A 19,529-nucleotide genomic window follows, 5' to 3' on the forward strand; every position below is an offset into this window, starting at 1 on the left:
AGGACAGCAGTTAAATTGTCAAATTCCAAAATGTAAACCCACAAATTAAGACCTAAGTAATAACCCATGTCACATGTGAATAGAGTTTTCAATGGTCCTTAATATTTTTAAACGCATACTTCTATCAACTTCTATATGGGAATTCCAGATGAGAGGGTTGACACCAGCAAAATCTCCAAGCCATTCAAATAGAAAATTCACTTATGTTGTAAGACATTTCTTGTGTTTTACCCTAAGCAATCTCTTTTATAGCTAACTACTGCTTTCTATTTCTATGCTATAAAAGGCACAACAATGAACATTTAAGCTCTGTAACTAGTTCTGCATCTTGTTTACAGTGATGTTTCAAACACAGCTATAAAGTTTTTTATATTGCAATACTTTTTCTATCAACTCTTTCATGAATACATAAAAAAGCCATAATATGTGCAGAACCGCCCCCTGTATTTAGATATGTATTTAAGCAATCAATTCTCAGACATCCAAAACTCAAAATCAGCTAGTAATCCTTTCTCTAATAAATCATTTTACTCTTCACTAAAAAAGTGTATCAGCAATCACTGCAATAGTCTGCATAACCATTTTTTAAAAATACAAAAAACTGAGAGTAGTTGTTCTTTAGTGCAACTGACCTCCCCTCTTGTTCACCCTATCCTTATCTTTGACTGGGATCTTTGTCCTATGTCCTCCTTGCCATGCCAGAGGCTGAGGGGGATGAGGAACCCCAGGGTTGAAGAGGAGAGATGGTTCTGCCTCTGAAACTGAACTCCCACTGGGAGCCCTGCCTTCCTGGCCACCGGAAAGGTGTGAGAGTTGCCAGGTCTGAGATGAAACACTACCTCCATGAGACATAATTACAGCTTGGAAAATACACCAATTTTGGTATGGAATAGTTAGTGCAGGCAGTGATTTGGTACTTCTTATGGGCCAGGTTAGTTGTTTGGTAAATGCAAGTGCACTGCATACCACCCATGATGCAAGCTTTGCCCTCTTTTTATTATTTAAGAAACCACACTACTATAACCTCACTTTTAAGAGGCAAAATTATTCCCATAGTATGACTATGTGTGATGGAAGTATGTACTCTTTTCCAGTGTAATTTTAATATCACTGTTATTTCTGCACAGTATGGTCAATGTGATGGGTCTGCAAGCTACCACCTTACAGCTACATCATCTACTATGATTCTTCATTCAATTTTTTTATCTGAAAAGGCTCCCATTCCTAAATTAAATGAAAAAATTAAGTGTCTTGTATATTCACCTTTTTTTCCCTGTGTCCTGAAAATCTCTGGAGGACCTGTAATCCTGTGCTTGGCATGCTGGATTGAAGGGTTGGAAGGCCTGGAAAGGCACACACCAGCTATTATCCATCTGGAAATACATTTATATACTTCTGAAGAGTTAAGAACATAAGGTGGTCTGCAGGGGATTATTTAAAGTGTATCCTAATGTGTGAAACTGTTTTTTTTCAAGAAGACTCCTGCAGATTTTCTCTAATAGCCTGTGAGGCCATATTGCAGATGACATTGAGAATAAAACACTTCCAAGAACTTCCTTCCTATATCAGCTTCTAGCTAAAGCAGGAGCAACAGGACTCAAACTCTGACTTTGAGGAAGAAGACCACCATTATGGCACTTTATTTAAACATATTTTTACTCTATATTAGATGCTTCTGTTGTGGTGGAGAAACTTTAATACACCATGGATGGTGTATTAAACCTCTGCTAGGATGGGAGAAATGGAATGTAAAGCAAACACTGTAAAGCAGGGAAGGCTTTATGTCCATGTCATGTGCCACAGCTTCCTTCAGGAAAAAAAACACGGATCAGGTAGGGCAGCGTGGAGGAAAACAGGAACAGAAGCACAAGGCCTTTGACTGGACTGCACTGTCAGCTCCTTCAGAGGTTTCTCTGCTGACTGGCAGCCTGGCAGGCTCCTAAGGTTTCCTACAAGCACTGGCCTTGCCATGCAGCTGCACAAGAGAGGCTAAAGAAGGAAGACAGTGTTGTGGAGAGAGAAATCAGGGTTTCGCCTGTCCTTGTAAAGGCCAAAGGGTCACTGCAGCAGCCAAACAAATGGAGAAACGACGTCATTCTGCAGGCAAACACTGGGTCTCTCTGGTAAAAATGTGCCAATGTCCAAGGTTACAAAGGGTGATGTTCCTGAGGGTATGACGCTTGTCCAGCAGTCCTTGTGCTATACTTCCCTCCAGGAGTACTGGCCTGCAAGACGGGGAGAAAGAAATTAAAGCAATTAATCAAACCTATAGGCCTAGAACTGGTGAATGATTGTAGTGTGGATTCATATAAACTGCAATCCTGATACACCATTTATACAGCATCAGTATTTTTCACTAAAAAATTCTGCTAAGCAACAGAGAAGTTTTCACATCACCACAATATGGGTGGGCATCTCAGTGGGATTTGGGGGGAAAATCTGGCTTGCAGCTGTGAACCTCAGTGTGGGCATATGTGGTCTGACAATCATTAATTTTACAAGTACACTGTGTTACAGAAAATCAGAACTTGCATTAAACTTTATTATTAAACCTGATACTGTAGCATCACATTTTGCCTTTCCATATACCAACTGGAAAAGGAACATATGGTTCCATGCAAGACTTTCCAGTAAGGAAAAGCAATGTAACACTTAGGAAGCCACTGAAATGATACCAGCTCATGCCAGTTAAGGATCTGTTGAATTGTTTCTGCATTTTGTTTTCTCTTCTTTCTTCCTGCAGTTTCCTAAGTATAAGCTTTCAGAAGATCTAACTCTAAATGATAAAGCTGTGCCAAAGATACCTGTAAGCAATTTCCATAGTTTCTCTTGTAGTTCTTTTTGGTCTGTTTTAGAAAGAGGAGGAATAATTTGAAATAACTGTAAAACATCTCAGTTTTACTGCATGAATGGCCTTATATATACAGGGGAGGGGAAAGGGGAGGAACAGCAGGAGCACAACCAGGTCCCATTGGAGGTGTGTGGTGGTAGTCTGATAGCCAGTGACCAGCCTTGAGCAGTGACACGTCCCCCAACAGCTTGCAGGGGAGGAGGGACAACAAAGGAGTGAAAGGAGAGAAAAAAAAAAAAAAAAACCCACCAAGAATTTTATAAAAGTTAGTGATTAGAAGGACTGGGTCTCTTTGCCTGCCAACACCTCACCAGAAGCTTGTAGCAGCAGAGACACTGTCCACAAACAAGTAAGTATAATAATTTAATTTCTAAACTGTAAAGCTGGTATGTGTATCAGCAGCTAAGACCTGGAATGTTTATCTACAGTGGGCTTGGAAAGTTGTTCTTGGTTTTGTTTTAATTTTTTTTTGTTTCAGGAACAGCTTGTGAGAAATAAGCATTCTGCAGTGGTCTTCTAAAGTGATCCATTTGCTGCTAACATTGGCTTTCTAACTTAGCTTAGTCACTCAGAACTCCTGGAGTGAGTGAATGAATCCTCTGCCTAAGGGGACTAGAGCAATAACATACCTGATTGCTTTCTGTTGCTTTGTTTTGTGTTTGTTTTTGCTTGCGGTGTACATGAATTTCTGTTTTGCAAGAACAGAGAATGACTGGAGAAGGCAGCTGGTCCTGACTGACATCAGTGCTGACAGCAGCAATTATGTGTGTTTGTTGTGCAGCCTCTTCTGATAAGTTTATTTGGCAAGGGGGTATAAGGTGGAGTGCAGGAAAACAAAGCCTGTTCTTGCATCTGTAGGCTGTAACCTTTCAAGCTGTGAACAGCCAGCTTCAGGAAATTACTTCACAAACTCAAATCCTCACTGAATCTGTGATCCTCTATCACTTATTCAACTGTCCTATGTGCTTACCCAAAATTATTTAGTCCACCTGAGACTCTAACCACTGCTTCCCTCAGCCTCCCCTGCTGGCAATACAAGACTTGAATTCTCACGCAAGTCTAAAAGCAATTCTTTACCTTTTCTGAGAAAAGTCCAGCCCTGAAAGAGAAGTAGCTTCTCCCTAATAATACTTGCTTCCAAACAACAAGGTGGCTTCTTGCCACCTTAGCCAAATCTAGCTATTCTGAGTGCTCTGCACTGATGGCAGAGGACAGGTCTTTGAACATAACCTCCTTTCATAGTTGCTAGGGAAATGAAATAGGGATACATTTGCTCAGGGCTTGAGTATAGATCTGAGGCTAACACAGGAATCAGCACAGGGAACTTCGGATCTGCAGTTCCTTCTGCAGCAGCAGGTTGAATCAAGGTCTCTAGACAGACCACAGGGATAGTAAAAATCTCAAAAAGCAAAAAACAACCAAGCAATTTACAATCATATATATCCCAAAGGACTGATGGAGATGGTGACATTAGCATGTCAGTCAAAATCATCTGCCCCTTCTTCTAGGTGACAGAAGTTTGAGTATCTTTTTGTCCTATACCCTTGGGACTTAGAATCCAGAAATGAAGCATTTTGCTGACCCAAAATCTTTATCTCAGTGCAAAGATGATGGGAGAAGTGTTCTGTTCTTTTCTGAGACCTCCTTCATAGATATGAAGAGACACTACTTCCACCTTGACTCCTCAAAATAGGTATTCACAGAGAGTCACAGGGTAATTCAGACTGAAAGGGACACAGGAAGTCTGTAGTCCAAGCATCCCTTGCCCAAAGCAGGGTTAGACATGAGGTCAGACCAAGGTGCTCAGGTCTTTATTCAGGTGGGTATGGGCAACCTGCAAGGATGGTGCAGCCTTTTTGGTCAATCTATTACATTGCTTGGCTCTCCTAACAGCAAAAAAAAATTTCTTCATATCCAGTCTGAATCTCTGTAGTTTCAGTTTGTGCCTGTTGTCTCTCACTGTCCCATCATAGCTGCTGTGAAAATCCCAGCTCTGCCTCTTCAATCACACTCTGTAGGTACTGCGGACTGCTGAGAGGTGCCCCTGAAGCCACCGCTGCTTGAGGTTGAACTAGACCCCACTCTGCTGACTTCTCCTCCCAGAGCAAGTGCTGCAGCCACTGACCTCAGTGGCATCTGCTGAACTAACTTCAGTCTGTCAGTGTTTTTTGTGTACTGCAGGGACCCAACACTGGATGCAGTACTCAGATGTTAACTATGGAGTGCTGAGCAAAGGGAGATAACCTGTCTCCTCCCCTGTCTCTCCAGGCCAGACCCCTGCTCACACAGGATGCTTGGGCCCATGCTGTTCAGCTCGCTGCTGACAGGGCCTTAGGCCATCCCCAAAGAGCAGTTCCCCTTATCCCACTAGTCCTGGGGGAATGGCTGCCAGGGCTCGGCACCGCAGGCAATGTCTGGGCATTTGTCTCTGTGCTCCTTTTGGCTTCTTCCCACCCCCATGGCCAGGCTCCTCTGGATAGCTGCTCATCAATCAGACCTATCAAATAGTCCTGCCAGCTGTGTGTCTTCTGCCACCTAGATAAGAATGTGATCTGTCAGCAGGATGTGCCCAAGCTTGCCCAGGCGTTCACACCTCCCCGTTTTCCTCACACCCAAGGAACCAGACTTATTTAATGGAGCTCCTCACAGAGAAGTGAGGTCAGTAACCACAGATATTCACTGCAGTGAAAATGTAAGGTGCCTAAGTCATTGTGTGTCTGCCTCCTCTAAGCATACAAGTGTAAAAGAGAAGTACATTCAGTCAGGCCAACACTGTGCCTACATGTGATAGGTTAAATTATTGAATACTTTTCATTGTTTCTACCAACTGTATTTATCTATTTATATATTCAGCTGCTTCTTCTTCAAATCCTGTTCTTTGAAAGCAAATTTCTTGTGTGCAGAGTTTGCATTGCTGACTGTCAGAGATGATGCTGAAGGGCTGTGTTTACTAGTAATTGAATAGGAAAAAGCTACATGTGTGGGATACAAGCTGTAGTTTAAAACTTTGGTCCTGCACTTTTGGAACCAGTTTTATAAAAGAAGGCAGTGCAGAGACCCAAGAGAAAAACTTAGAGATTCTGACCCAGTCTTTTCCCATTTGCAAACTGGGACTCAGGTGAGATTTTATGTAAGATTAGAAGACACAGTCAAATGAGGTTCTTGAAAAGAAAAAACACCAACGATGTATTGAAGTTTCTAAGAGTATTGGAAGCAAAATGTAACATTGTTCCTTCTGCTATTCATCTTCACTCTGCTCTTTGGTTCTCACTATTAATATTAACAGGATCAAGTGCTTGTGCTGCCATTACGCATTTCCCCTCAGCCCTTCTTTCTTATGGTAGCTGAGAGAAACCCAAGATTTCAGCATTACAATATTTACTTTTACAACTGTGCTGTCCCCTGCTCCCACAAACCCACCTCCTGCTGGCCAGAGGATGGGGGCTGAACAAAGAAATTTGTTTGCTTAAGGAGCTATTGAAGCCTGATAAGCACTTTAGGTAGCTACAAAACTGGCAGGGTTGAGCAGTTTTATTCTTCTGAGGTTCTTTTATAATTCTACTTAAGAAAAAAAGTAAGCAGATACTACAAAGAGTCTGCATTGCATTCATACAATGTAAATGTATGTGTTTCAATCAATGTGAAATCACCTGAGCTTGTGACACTTAGCCCCCAGTCTAAAATGGGTAAATAAAAATAAAGCTGCTTGAAACACCTTAGCGGTGAGAGAACTCCCAGGTACTGTTACTGAGATCACAATTCATAAGAACTTTTTTCTTCCTGGAAAAGTTGTCAATTTTAACAGATAAATCAGATAAAGACAAACAGGCTTTGTTCTTGGAAGACTAAAATAAGCTTTGCAGCTCTGGCAACCTGGGCACAATTGTTTTTTCTCAGGACTTGTGCGGTGACATATCCAGCTCTTTGAGGGGACATGAGGATGGTAAAATTAATGCTTTTATCGATGTGCTGGGAGCTTACTCTTTACAAGTAAAGGCTTGGCTTGGCTTCATGAAATGTTACTGGAGTGTAAGGCTTCTCCACTCCTCTTCTGCCTGTTCCCCTGCTCAGAGCAGGACTTTGCAGCAGGGACACCCTTTCTGAATGCAGACATGAAGATTCTCAGAAATTATTATTCTCATGAAAGAATCACAGAAAAATAAAATCCTAAATCAAGGGTACTAGAACATTCTGCACCTTTGAGCTATTATAAGGTTTACAATTGTTCTTTTGCCCTCATTTCTTCACCATTTCAGCTAGAAACACTAGCCTCTTATTCGTCCTTATAGTTCAGCAGAGTAGCTGGGAACCACTCAGCATGGCCTTAAAGATAATTTTGGGGACACTTTGGGCAAATCTCCACCTGCTCTTTCACACTCAGCATGATACTTGCATAGAAATTGGAACTAATTTGCTGTCTTCCAATTCATCATTCTGAAACCACACTTTGTTGTTTCAATGTCTCAGTTTTCACTTGGAACAGCATTATTCACTGAAAACTCATCTTTCTGTATTTTGAAAATTTGCCTTGCAGGCTGGTTTTGAGTGATAAGTGTCTCCTTGTTATCTTTCGGCAAACACTGTGAATAAGTAAGATAGAGCAGACATTAGTCTCATTGTTTATTGCATTGCTGGAAAGAAAGTGTACTCATCATAACATGACTGGAGCAACTGGTGATCTTGCAGTCCACCCAGGTGAACTAAAGGTTACCTGAATACACCTCCTGGTGCTGTAGCCCAGCTCCAAACTGCAACTCTAAAATCCCACCCCTGATTTAGCAGTTTATCAGCTCTGACCTTGGACAAGATCATATTTTTGCCAGAGCACAATTTCTCAGTCTTCTCCACAGAACCTCTAAACTACTGGAGTGATTTCTTATCATTTTGCATAATGACTTATTTAACAGTAGTGAGGTTTTAACTGAGGTGCTCATCACCAAACTATTATTACAGTAATCATAATAACAAGTCAGTTTCCTCTTTTAAAGACATATCCAATACAGAAAGCAGGTGAGGGATAAGGAGAGTTGTAGGTGAATTGAAGTAGCTATGCAGCATAAACCATAGATTTTCAAATTCTTCTGGGTGAGCTGAAAAGGCCAAGAGCTGGGAGTGATGGAGCTATGATCACCACAATAGAAGGATGGTTCCCAGAGCTCTGGCCATAGGCTGACAGAGAGAGGGGTTCAGCTAAGCCCGTTTCACCAGGACCACAGCAAGGAATTTCAGCCCTTTGAAAAGCAGGGAACTCTCTCTAATTTGACTAAGTCTTGATCCTGCAGTCCTTCATCTTCCCTCTAAACCTAAAATTACTCACTCTGTGGTAAGCTGCATGTGAAAATTTCCAGGCTCAGCTCGCAAAGAGGTAAAGCAGACCTGCATCTGACTGGTCTGTACTGGCAGACAATGCCATTTGAATCTTGCAGGATAACATTACCAGTACCAAAGTACCTTCAGCTGTAAATCAGGGTGTCATGGTTTGACACTGGCACAATGCCAGGGTATTCTCATGCCCCTATGAGAATACCCTCTCTCTGGTTTCTGCTGTGAGATGTGACCAGGAATAAGCAAAGCAGGCTCCCACTTAGGAAAAAAAAAAAAGAATTTATTAACTAAACTACAAGGAAAAGGGAGAGAAGAAAAAAAAAACACACAAGGAAAATGAAAACTTCACAAATACATCTCCTCCTCCCCCCCACCAAATTCTCAATCCTCAGTTCATCAAGAGGAGAAGGAGTCCTTCTTGTGCCAATGGTGACCTCTTCCTTTCATGTCCAGTGCTCTCACCACTGAACATGGACCAGAGCTGCTTCTAGGGTCGACTTTTAAGGATGCTTTGTCCCGATCCAAAAAGGGCACAGTCTCTCCTTTGGGACACCTGTCCCCCCCATATTTTTCACCCCCTGGGGCCGAGGAGTACCCACACTGAACCCTCTTGGTTCTGAGGCATTGCCTTCCCCTAGAATGCAGTCTCTGTATCACAAGGAACATGGTTCTGTCCATGGCTGTACAAAAAGAGTCCAGCAAAAGCCACTCCATCATCTCTTCCCACTAAGATTCTTCTCTATTCTTCCACCATCTCTCACTTGCCCAGACCTCTCTCACACTTGCCCATTTCCTTCTTCATCTTCCCCTCTATCTCTCTTCTAGGAAAGGTTAATGTTCTGTAAAGTTCTCATTCTCCGAAAAGGGGTTAAAAGCTCCTACAAGCGGCCGGCTGAACCCCCCCTTCTTTTCCTTCTCAGCCGTGCTGCCGGCACAGGCCCATGTTTATCCAGTTTCAAGGTTACAGTCCCAGGCACCGGCTCTCTCTCTCTCTCTCTGTCTCCCAGGGGGGGGCTGCCCGATGGCTCCCGGTGTCTCTCTCTCTTCCACCCTTCCACCCCGGGGCTCAGGCCTACCTCTCCCCGCCACATGGCTTTTCCCCTCCCCCCACCCAGCCAACAACTGGGCCAGGGGAGAGACCCGAACTCTTTCCCGCCGGAAACCCAAGAGAGCCTCCCAGAAAACATATTTCCTGTCAAACCACCACACAGGGACATGAATTTACAGCTGTTATCATACTCTGATGGCATCGTTGTCAGAAAATTTTGGCACCATTTGGCATCAGAACTCTGTACCCTATCATGAGTAGCAGACAGACTCTCCATTGTTTCTACCCATCGTGCCCTTCAGCAGGAAGGATAAGACAAGGATTCCCTGGCAAAACAACATCTGTGTGCAGGGAAATAAGAAGTTGGACTTGGCTGCCTACATGCTTATATAGGGAAAAATATTTTCTGGCCATCTCTGATGGAATGGGAAATGTTCTCACTCCTCTCTCAGGCAGAGTTTGGGAATAGAAAATGCAAACACTGTCCAGAGGCCTGCCCTTTTGAAGGAAAATGTGATATTTGAGATCTTTCATGTTGTTTTTAATCTAGTACCTTCTGGATTTACCACCCATTAATAAAAACAGAGGTGTTGCTTTAGCTATCACATGTGACAAACTGAAGGAAGAGAGTTTTTCTGACTTACAGGCCTATACACTCAGAAAAGTAACTTTGACTATTGAGATGATTAGAGAAACTGTAATTTTATGCCATATAACCAAAACATAAGACAAAGAATTTTGTCATATCAAGACAGATCACAGATTTCAGGTGCTGGGTAGTTGCAGCTGGTAACCCTCTACCCCAGCTAAAAAGATAGAACTGAGGGGTGAATTCTCCTAAGGCCCCAAATCTTCTGTAGAGAAAGCAATGCACTGCAATTCTGAAAGCAGTCATAGGGAGGAGAATTACTAAACCCAGGCAAAAGGTTAGGGATGGAACATCACCCAGACACAGCAGCAAATACTGCCAACAGAGGCAGGAAATAGAAGAGGAGCAGTGTTAGGAAATATGTAAAGGTAAGCAATGGAATAACTGGAATTCTACTCACAGGAACCAAAAAGTATGCAGAGTCAGCAATTTGCTTACTTGTTACTCAGAGCATGTTTTTATGACAGACTGACCTTCCTTTATTTTCTGAGCAAATCCAGGTAAAATGCAGAGTCTTTCCCACTTTGGTTCTAGAATGATGTGGCAGGATGTGTCTCCTGCATTTCTTTCTAGTTTTTCCAGACACACTAAACCTAGAAGAATTGAAATGGATTTCTGGTCATGTTGCCTATGATAACATGGACCAGACAAGCATCAAGAGCCCTGCAGAGGAAACACCTGAGTGGTGTCACTGGTTCACAGTCTCCCGCAGAAGTACTTGTAATTACTTGTAACAGTAATTCTCTCCCACAGATAAGTCAACATGACCCACCAGTTCCCAGCGCTGTCTCCAGAGCAGAAAAAAGCTCTTGCAGACATTGCTCAGCAGATTGTGGCATCAGGAAAGGGGATCCTTGCTGCAGATGAATCAGTGGGTAAGTTCTGGACATCAATCAGTTAGCAGTATGCAAGATGTTTTTTTCCTTTTAGTTTTGCTTCATATTTGAAATCAGTGGAGTAGATGAAAAACACTTTGAAACTGTTGTCTGAGCAGAACAATTCAGCCAAGAAGGGCTGCAGCCATAACAACAAAAGCTTACAAACTGTGGGTTGAGAAGGGATATTCTGAACTGAAGCCCCAGTTCATTACTACTTATTGGGATCAGGAAGCCAGCCAAGCCTAGAACCTCTTTGCCCACCACACTAGGTACCATGGGGAACAGGCTGCAGCGGATCAATGTGGAGAACACGGAGGAGAACCGCCGAGCTTTTAGAGAGGTCCTCTTCTCTTCGGACACTTCCATCAACCAAAGCATTGGGGGCGTGATCCTTTTCCATGAGACCCTCTATCAGAAAGACAGCAGTGGAAAGCCATTCCCAGCAGTTATCAAGGAAAAAGGCATTGTGGTGGGAATTAAGGTGAGTGTCTGTATGTGCCAGGCTGGCACCATAACAAATCCCATTTCCAGAGAAAATTATATTTGGGGCTGCACTGTATCCTAAATAACACTGCTCCCCCTCCCCTCTCCTCCCCCTCCCCCCATTTTTGTCCTTGGTTTTAAAATTCTCTGCATTGCTTTTGTGCAACTAACTAGAGGCTCATTTGCACTAGATGCTGGAACTTTCCATACATCAACTCCCATCTACTCCCCATTCACTGCAAATAAGCCTCTCCATGCAGTAACCTAAACCTAATTCTTTCCACATCTCACAGAGTTGTTGAGCCATTTCCTGCAGACATCTATATACACATTGACCCTCCTCTTACCCAGTTAATTCCTTTTTCTTCCCCTTTGCTCCAACATTTCCTTCCTTTTCACCCTGAGCACATTAAGGTCCACACATTAGTAACAGTCCTCCTTCAAAGGCAGACTAGACATGGGTAAGAATTAGACCAATTCTCATCTTTCTGTAACCCTTCCTGTTTTTCTGACCTGCACAGCTGGATAAAGGCACAGCACCTCTAGCAGGAACAAATGGAGAAACCACCATCCAAGGTAAGGAGAGATCTAAGGAGCCTAAGCTATGGCCTGGGCAGCAAAGCCATAGGGTGACTCACCTGAGACGCGGCCTTGGCTATAGTCACAGTACTCTCCAAAGCTCTGTGCTGAAGAGCAGCTCTCAGTGAAACATCACTCTCCCTCTGCAGGGCTGGATGGGCTGGCTGAACGCTGTGCCCAGTACAAGAAAGATGGCGCTGACTTTGCCAAGTGGCGTGCAGTGCTGAAGATCACCAGCACAACACCCTCTCAACTCGCCATCCAGGAGAATGCCAACACCTTGGCACGCTATGCCAGTATCTGCCAGCAGGTACCTTCCCTCCAGTAACCTTTCCTGAGATGCTGTTGCCCCTTCTCCCTGTTCCCTGTGATAATATACTAGGGAGCTCAAAAGGAGAATCCCTGTGAAGGTTTTGGAAAGAAAAGGAGGAAGGGCAGCACGGCAGGAAGGAATACCACCGAAGTCAGGACAAACAACAAGAACAATTTTACTTCCACAGCCCTAAAGAATCCCCTCTCTTTCTTTTCCTAGCATGGCTTGGTACCCATCGTGGAGCCAGAAATCCTGCCTGATGGAGACCATGATCTCCAGCGCTGTCAGTATGTCACAGAGAAGGTAAGAAGAGATTCCTCCCTCTGTGCTCTCCCTCACAAACCTGCAGCTAAACTCTGTGCAGTTTGTGCTCACAGATCTCAAAGAGATTTGACCAAAAATGTCCTTCATAGCTGCATCACAAAAATGAGCTTCTCCTAGGCACATAACAAACAAATGGGAAATCCAAGAGTATTTTCCGTGCTCTTGGATTTTCACTTCAGTGACAATAGGCATTCTCAATCTCAAAAAGATGTATCAGGACCAAACTCAATTACCTCAATTTCAGGAAGGACAAATCCCATAAATATGAAAAGTTGTATCATGGTCATCTCAAAAGCCATGAGGTGTCCCCAGCTGTAACCCCAAAAATAAATTTCATCAGAAAGCAAAATTCAATTCGAGCTTGCTACAGTACCAAAGAATAAGCTGTCTTTCCACAGCAGCCTGAGGTGAAGATCTGAGCAGAGGTCTGTATTCAATCCTCCTGTTTTCAGGTTCTGGCTGCTGTCTACAAGGCTTTGAATGATCATCACGTGTACCTGGAGGGGACACTGCTGAAACCCAACATGGTGACGGCTGGGCATTCCTGCTCCAAGAAGTACACCCCTCAGGATGTAGCCATAGCAACTGTCACTACTCTCCTCCGCACCGTTCCTGCTGCTGTTCCTGGTGATTCCTGATTCATTCCTACCTCTTCATTCTCACTCTCTCTCCTACCTCTGACATACCTGCTCCTCTGGCAAGTAAAGACCAGGGATTGAGGTGGCTGGAACACTACTTCTAAGCCCCAAAACCTCTTTCTTGCAGGAATCTGCTTCCTGTCTGGAGGTCAGAGTGAAGAGGAGGCTTCTCTCAACCTGAATGCCATGAATCAGTGCCCTCTGCCTAAGCCTTGGAAACTGACGTTTTCCTACGGGAGAGCCCTGCAAGCCTCTGCCCTGGCTGCATGGTTGGGGAAAAGCGAGAACAAGAAGGCTGCTCAAGAGGCCTTCCGCAAGCGGGCACAGGTACGAGGCTTCCCCCAAGCAGAGAGAAGAGCTGTCACCATGAAGGGACACATGTTGTCACCTTCCTAAGGCTGCTCTTGATCCCACCCCTCCTAGCACTTCATGTTCACCAGGGACACTACTCTGTTATTTGTGCCTTGCTTACTCCTGCTGGTTGTTCTTTACACATCTGCCTTTCTTACTCCATGCTGATTCTTTCCTCCTCATTTTTTTTCTTCTTCTTTTTCAGATTAACAGTTTGGCTTGCAGGGGGCAGTATGTCCAGTCTGGGAAGAATGACGCAGCTGCCATGCAGTCACTGTTCACTGCCAGCTACACCTACTGAAACAGCAGGAAACCTTCCTTCCTCCTGTCCCTTGTCACACAGTGAAAGATGTTCAGAAATGAAAGAAAAACATAGAAATCTAATTTCCCTTACCCTGCACCAAACTGGAGATAGAATGGCTTAGCTTCCTCTCCACCCTTCACTCCCACAATTTACCAAGGGGATATTCTTTTTTCATTTGCACATTTCAAGGAAAGGGAATTTTTTCCAAACAACAAACAACAGCTGCCAATGAATCATGAACCCACCCTCCCTCAGTTTGAAACTCAGCCCCTGGAACAGCAGGCAGATTCAGTAGTTCTCTAGCAATTCAAATAGCTACCCTTGCCCATTACCACATTTAGCAGCCACAATCCTGAATTATAAAACCTGACTGTGTATTCAATCATGTCAATAAAACAGTAATTGAAAACTAATCTCCACCTCACACTTCTTTTTGTTTTGTGTAAACTTTACAATATCTTTCACCCATCTGTGTTGTTTTGTCATCCTTGCAAAGATTGAGTCACAAAGTGTTGGAGCTGGTGAGCTTGGGAAACTCTGAGGATATCAAAGGGAAATAACCCAACAGTTGCACAGCTGGAGAGGTTAATCCTGCCAACAGAAGTCTGGCAGACACTAAAACATTTGGGAGATGTACACAGCAAGCACTGCTGGGGAATCAGGCCACAGATAAACAACGCTACCTTCAGAAGCATCTCATGTGTCTGGAGAACCATCGCTGGTGAGATGAGGCTGCTGAGCACTGTTAGGGTTGCACACATTGAGTCAGGGCTGTGCAAAGTCTGTCCTTACAAATCACCTTTACGGTGGCGTTTTCCACAATAATTAACACAAAGCATGCATAAGGGTGTCTTAGCCTATCCGTTGTGTAGCTTGAGTAATGAGGCTGATGTTGCAGACACACGGTTTGACCTTCGGCACATTGCTGTGTTCCTGCTAAAGTTGTCAGCTTTGTTAGCAAAAGCACAGTCAGATGGTCATGAAAAAAGGGCATAAATGGCAAAACCAGCAGGCCTAAGGTTATGTAAGAGTATTTACCTGGCTATGTGCTACACCAATCAACTCACGAGACCTTGGAGCAGCCCCCTAAACAGCCAGGGTGAGGCGACCCAGAGGACTCCATGTCTTCTCAGGGTCACTTCTCTCTGCTGGCTGCCCCTCCTGGCCACTGGAATTCGCTGCTCCTGCCAACAAATACAGGGAAAACAGGAAAAATCACCACCCTGTAACCACCTCCTCATGGCCTCTGATTTAGCAACCAGTGTGTCACACAGACAATAAATAAACAGCCAAAATCCTTCATGTGGATCCAGTCACTGCATAATTAAGGCTTGCATTTAGTCTCTCCTGACAGGGAACAAAGAGCAAGTGATTTGCCAAAAACACTCCAGGGGCTGATGCTAGTCTCAGGAATAACACCTCTTTCCTGCTCCAGCTGTGGAGGAATCAGGTCTCCATACACCTGAGTTCCCAGAAACCTCTGCTCCTGATGAGCAGCATCCTACTGATACTCTGATCAAAGATCAATCTCAGAATCATTTGCATTAAAAATGACCTGAAAAATCATATTTTTCAACCCATCTAGTTCCAACCTCTCTGCCATGGGCAGGGACAGCCTCCACTAGACCAGGTTGCTCTAAGCCCTGTCCAAACCTGGCCTTGAACATTTCCAGGGATGGGACATTCCCAGCTTCTCTGGGCAACCTGTGTTAAGGCCTCACTGCCTTCACAGTGAAAAATTTATTCCAAATATCTACTCTCCCCTTTTTTAGTTTAAAACTGTCCCCCCTTATCCTGTATCTGTCTGCGTAGAAAGTCTCTCTCCCTCTTTTTTATAAGCCACCATCAGCACCAAGATGACCAAAATTTTCCCCTATTTATATACACAGTAAAAGGAATTAATATTCATTGACTTCAATTTATCTAGTTTTCATAATAATTAGTATTCTGTCTGCTGTCATTTAAGGAGCCTCTTGCTTCCCATGCTAATTAGGCTGCATGCTCAGTCTTTCTTTTCAGTCAGTGGTTTCTTAAATTGGTGGCAGTGAATTGATGGCCTTGATCTGCCCCTGCTGGAATGGCCTTTTACTCTGCCAGAGCTGATTCAGCACAGTTCCTGTGTTGGCTTTATCAGTTAGTTCCTTTTCTCGAGGGTTCTGCCAAATGTCCTTGTGCCCATAAATTCTGCATTCTTTGTGTCCACCATGAGTGGTGCATCCTTCTTCCCAAGCCTTGCTGACCTGCCCTTTGTCTGAGGCCACTGAAGCCTGTCAAGCCCTAAACCTCAACAAGGCAGTTCAGCCAAGAAGTCATCTGCCTTTCCAAGGCCTGGCCATCACTTCCAGCTTGTGGGCTAGTTTCTGTTACAGGGACAAAATCTCCCTGCTTGTCGATTAGGCCTGAAAGCACACAAAGACCAAACATCAAGGAACGCCTTTTCCTAAGGAAATTTCCACACATTGAGTTTCCCAGCGAGGGGGCTGGCTTGAGGGTACGGACTACATTTCCCATGAGGCTCTGCGGGGCGCGACAGAAATGCGTCACTCGCCGTGGCCGAGGAAGGAGCGTGGCGCGCCCCCAGCATGGCGGCGCTGCGGGTGGCGGCGCGGCAGAGACCGGGGTTCGGCTCTGCGGGGCTCAGGGCGCTGTGGGGCGGCCGCAGGTACCCGCAGGGCACAGGGTGGCTTCCGGGGGTGGCTTCTGGCCTTCTGGGCCTGCACCGGGCTGTTGCTCTCTGGAGGTCATTTAGCCCAGTGCCGCCTGAGCAAAGCCCTCAGGGTTTGTCCATAGCTTTGGAATGTCCTTAGGGAAGGAGACTCCACAGGTTCTCTGGGCAAGCAGCGCCCACCGAAGGGCACTGCTGGTGAGGGTGCAGTGGTGCAGGGCTGGAGCCTTTAGAACTGTTACTGCTTTTGTTAGGAGTGGGAAGAGAGGGATTTCGCGGGAATGAAAAACAGTTCCTCTGTAACATTTTGCGTGAAACCACGCATGGATTGTTGACTAGATTGGGGTATATGAGAAGGCAAAAGTTTTTACTTAAAAAGTAATAATGATTTTTTTACATATGGGCACTGATTTGCTTTTGTAGTAGTGGTTATTTTCTGGTGTGCTTTTTATTCACAGCTGATTAGAAAACGGAGTTGTAACAGAAAAAAACCCTAATCTTGTTAAAATGCTGTTTTCACTCAGACCCATGATAGAAGGTGGGTGGGTGGTTGCTCTGCGGAGGCAGCCTGTGTGGGGAGCAGCACTTGGGGAAGGCCTGTGCACTTCTGGCCAACAGACCTGATGAGTCCATGGGATGTGTGGAGTGTCTGGATTGAGTGGTTTAAAACACCACGAATACAAAAATGCTCTGACTTTGTCTTAAGTAGCCAGAGGCTGAAAAGGTGTTCTGGTGCCAACAGGAAGGAGGAAAGAGCAGTGGAAGCAGACGGAGCAGTTCCTGAGAAAGAGAGGAGCGAGCCCAGCCTGATCCAGCCCCCGCCCCGCAGCCGGAGCTACGTCCCGCCCGAGGACCTGCTGAGCTGCCTCGAGTCCCACGTCAGGGAGGTCTTCGGGCCCTCTGTTCCCGAGGACTGGCAGCAGGCTCCGCTGCAGGATAAGCGGCTGAAGCACCGCCTGCTGGCCCGGCTGGCGGCGGAGCTGGGACACGCCGTCCCCAACTCGCAGCTGCACTGCATGCGCCGTGCCGGGGACGTGCTGGGCTTCTACCGCACCCCCGTGAGGGACGGCAGCAAGATCGATGAACTCGCGGCCGCAAAGCTGCCCTCGAACCTGAAAATCATCTGGCAGCAGTGAGTCCCCCTGCGCAGCATCCCTGTGTCTGGCTGGTGCTGCAGGGCAGCAGCAGAGCCCTCTGACTGGGGTGAGATCTGTGAATTTCAGTTCACTGAAATCACTCAGTAATAGTGAAGTCTCCAACAGCACTGTAAAATCAACTGCTGTCGAGGCATCTTGTTGAATTCTCCAGTGTCTGTTAAGGGCCCTGTTTTTTAAGTTCTTTGGGTGTTAGTTTTCCTTCCAATCTAAGTGATAATGCAGGTCTGCTTTTATTCAGAGGAGGTAACCAGTGAAGTCAGGAGGACAAGAAAATAAGCAGTCTGAGAAATGCATAGTACTTTATGAGTGTTTTCTATAAAACAAGTTGTTTACAATGAGGTTGAGAGTCTGTGTGATCTTTCTGGGAATAGTCCAGACATGTCCTGGTTATACCTCTCCAAGCCTTGAACCCTTGCTCCCCTGTTTTTTTTCAGTGTGCAGGTGCATGAAGCACACTCAGGCACTGCCGCTTTTGTGTGTTACAGTGCTCAGTTTCTTAACTGAGGAAACTTCTGAATGTTGCTTTCTTTTCAAAAGCTCTGAAGAAATTTAAGAAATGCTTTCTTTTCTCCTTTTGACTCTTGGAGAATTACAGAATAGTGTAGGTGTGCACCTATGTGTTCCTCTACGGGGTGAACTGGGGTGAGTGCCCTGGGGATGTTTCACTGATCACCGTGGAAGGCTGAATGTTCACAAATCCCTCCCCTGTAGCTTATGGGAAGGCACAGTGTGACAAATGGCTAACTCTGTCATCTTGTTGGCTTCAGAGGCTGTTCGGGAGCAGTGAATTGGAAGTTACTTTTTCATGAAATTATCTCCTTCCATCAAAACCAGAGATAGCTGCACCTCCTTCCTTCATCTTTAACACTGTCTGAGAAAACACTTCCAGTTGTAGCTGCACTTTGTGCTCATTCCCCTTTCTGTGTCTCTCCCAGGATGTGACTTTGATAGCTCATGTAATGTGATCAGAACAGACTGAAAAACTGGATTGGGAATTGGGACAGGCAAGAAAGGAGTTCACAGCAGCTTGCCTCGTGTTTTGCTGTGTCTGAGTTGAGTTAAATTGCCTTTTCCCTGGTCTCAGACATACCAGTCCCTTGGAGGTGCAGGCCTCATGCTTCCATCAGCGCAGGAAGTACAAGGGAAGAGGATCACATGTGGGTGTTTGAGATGCAAAACATTTAACTGCTTGTAACAAACTGAAGAAGCGGAAATCTGAAATGACATCAAAGTCTTACACACAGCACCTGTGCCATGGAAGGGCAAGACTTCTAGATGCTTAATCACTTTATCCCTGGGCTTTTAAAAGTTTGTCACTTCAGTTGAATTGAATTATAAATAAATAAATAGAAGCCCTGCCCTTTTGTTTTAGGCCAGAGCAGTAGTGAAGATCAGAAGAAAGTGTGAAAAAGCCAGCTTGGGAGGGTATTTCTTATTAAAATGACTCAGAACAGATTGTTCCCTTTGGAATTCTGATTACAGCTGCAGTGAGGAACCCAGAACACTTAGCAAAGGCTCCTCATGGCCTCAGAAAGCATGGCCCCAGTCTGATCCTTATATTCCTAAGCCAGAAGTAGACATCAGTAGAGTCAGGAGAAGGAAGAAACACCACATGACCAGACACAGACATTCCAGGTTTTCTTTGTGTCCTAGGCAAATGAAAGACTGGCTCACGTTTGCTTTTTTAATAATTTTTTTTTTGCTTCTGTTTTGGAAAAAATATACAAAAAAAAAAGCCAAGAAGAACCAACATGGAAATGTGAGGTAAACATTCCAGTAAAAGTACAGAGGCTCCATTCTTTAAAGGAGACACACAGCAGTTATCACCATGCTAGAAGAATGAGATGCAGGAAAATCCTAGAAACAGTGAAAAATCATTTAATGAAGCCTTTGCCCTAGTTCTAACCATTGTAAATGGGCTTTTTTGTTGTTCTTCCCATCCCCAAACCACACTTAGTTGTCTT

General features: G+C 44.7%; 2 protein-coding genes across 2 annotated transcripts; both read left to right on the forward strand.

The window, feature by feature from the left end:
• The first annotated feature begins 3,149 nt into the window (after positions 1-3,149).
• On the forward strand, positions 3,150-14,134 carry LOC129132886 (fructose-bisphosphate aldolase B). Its single transcript, XM_054652382.2, has 9 exons — positions 3,150-3,200; positions 10,627-10,748; positions 11,021-11,232; positions 11,756-11,810; positions 11,963-12,123; positions 12,346-12,429; positions 12,903-13,077; positions 13,216-13,415; positions 13,645-14,134. The coding sequence occupies exons 2-9, from the start codon at positions 10,637-10,639 to the stop codon at positions 13,738-13,740; spliced, it is 1,095 nt and encodes a 364-aa protein (XP_054508357.1). The 5' UTR covers positions 3,150-3,200; positions 10,627-10,636; the 3' UTR covers positions 13,741-14,134.
• Positions 14,135-16,277: 2,143 nt separating this feature from the next.
• On the forward strand, positions 16,278-17,904 carry LOC129132764 (large ribosomal subunit protein mL50-like). Its single transcript, XM_054652181.2, has 2 exons — positions 16,278-16,405; positions 17,151-17,904. The coding sequence occupies exons 1-2, from the start codon at positions 16,326-16,328 to the stop codon at positions 17,542-17,544; spliced, it is 474 nt and encodes a 157-aa protein (XP_054508156.1). The 5' UTR covers positions 16,278-16,325; the 3' UTR covers positions 17,545-17,904.
• Positions 17,905-19,529: the final 1,625 nt, after the last annotated feature.

The sequence above is a fragment of the Agelaius phoeniceus genome, chromosome Z (assembly GCF_051311805.1).
Source record: "Agelaius phoeniceus isolate bAgePho1 chromosome Z, bAgePho1.hap1, whole genome shotgun sequence".
Lineage (NCBI taxonomy): Eukaryota > Metazoa > Chordata > Aves > Passeriformes > Icteridae > Agelaius > Agelaius phoeniceus.

Excerpts from the sequence above, each read along its gene's own strand:
- LOC129132886 (XM_054652382.2), top strand. The coding sequence starts at position 10,637 with ATGACCCACCAGTTCCCAGCGCTGTCTCCAGAGCAGAAAAAAGCTCTT. Across the intron at positions 11,233-11,755 it reads GCATTGTGGTGGGAATTAAG|CTGGATAAAGGCACAGCACC; the intron begins GTGAGTGTCTGT and ends TGACCTGCACAG. Across the intron at positions 13,078-13,215 it reads CGTTCCTGCTGCTGTTCCTG|GAATCTGCTTCCTGTCTGGA; the intron begins GTGATTCCTGAT and ends TCTTTCTTGCAG.
- LOC129132764 (XM_054652181.2), top strand. The coding sequence starts at position 16,326 with ATGGCGGCGCTGCGGGTGGCGGCGCGGCAGAGACCGGGGTTCGGCTCT. Across the intron at positions 16,406-17,150 it reads GCGCTGTGGGGCGGCCGCAG|GAAGGAGGAAAGAGCAGTGG; the intron begins GTACCCGCAGGG and ends TGGTGCCAACAG.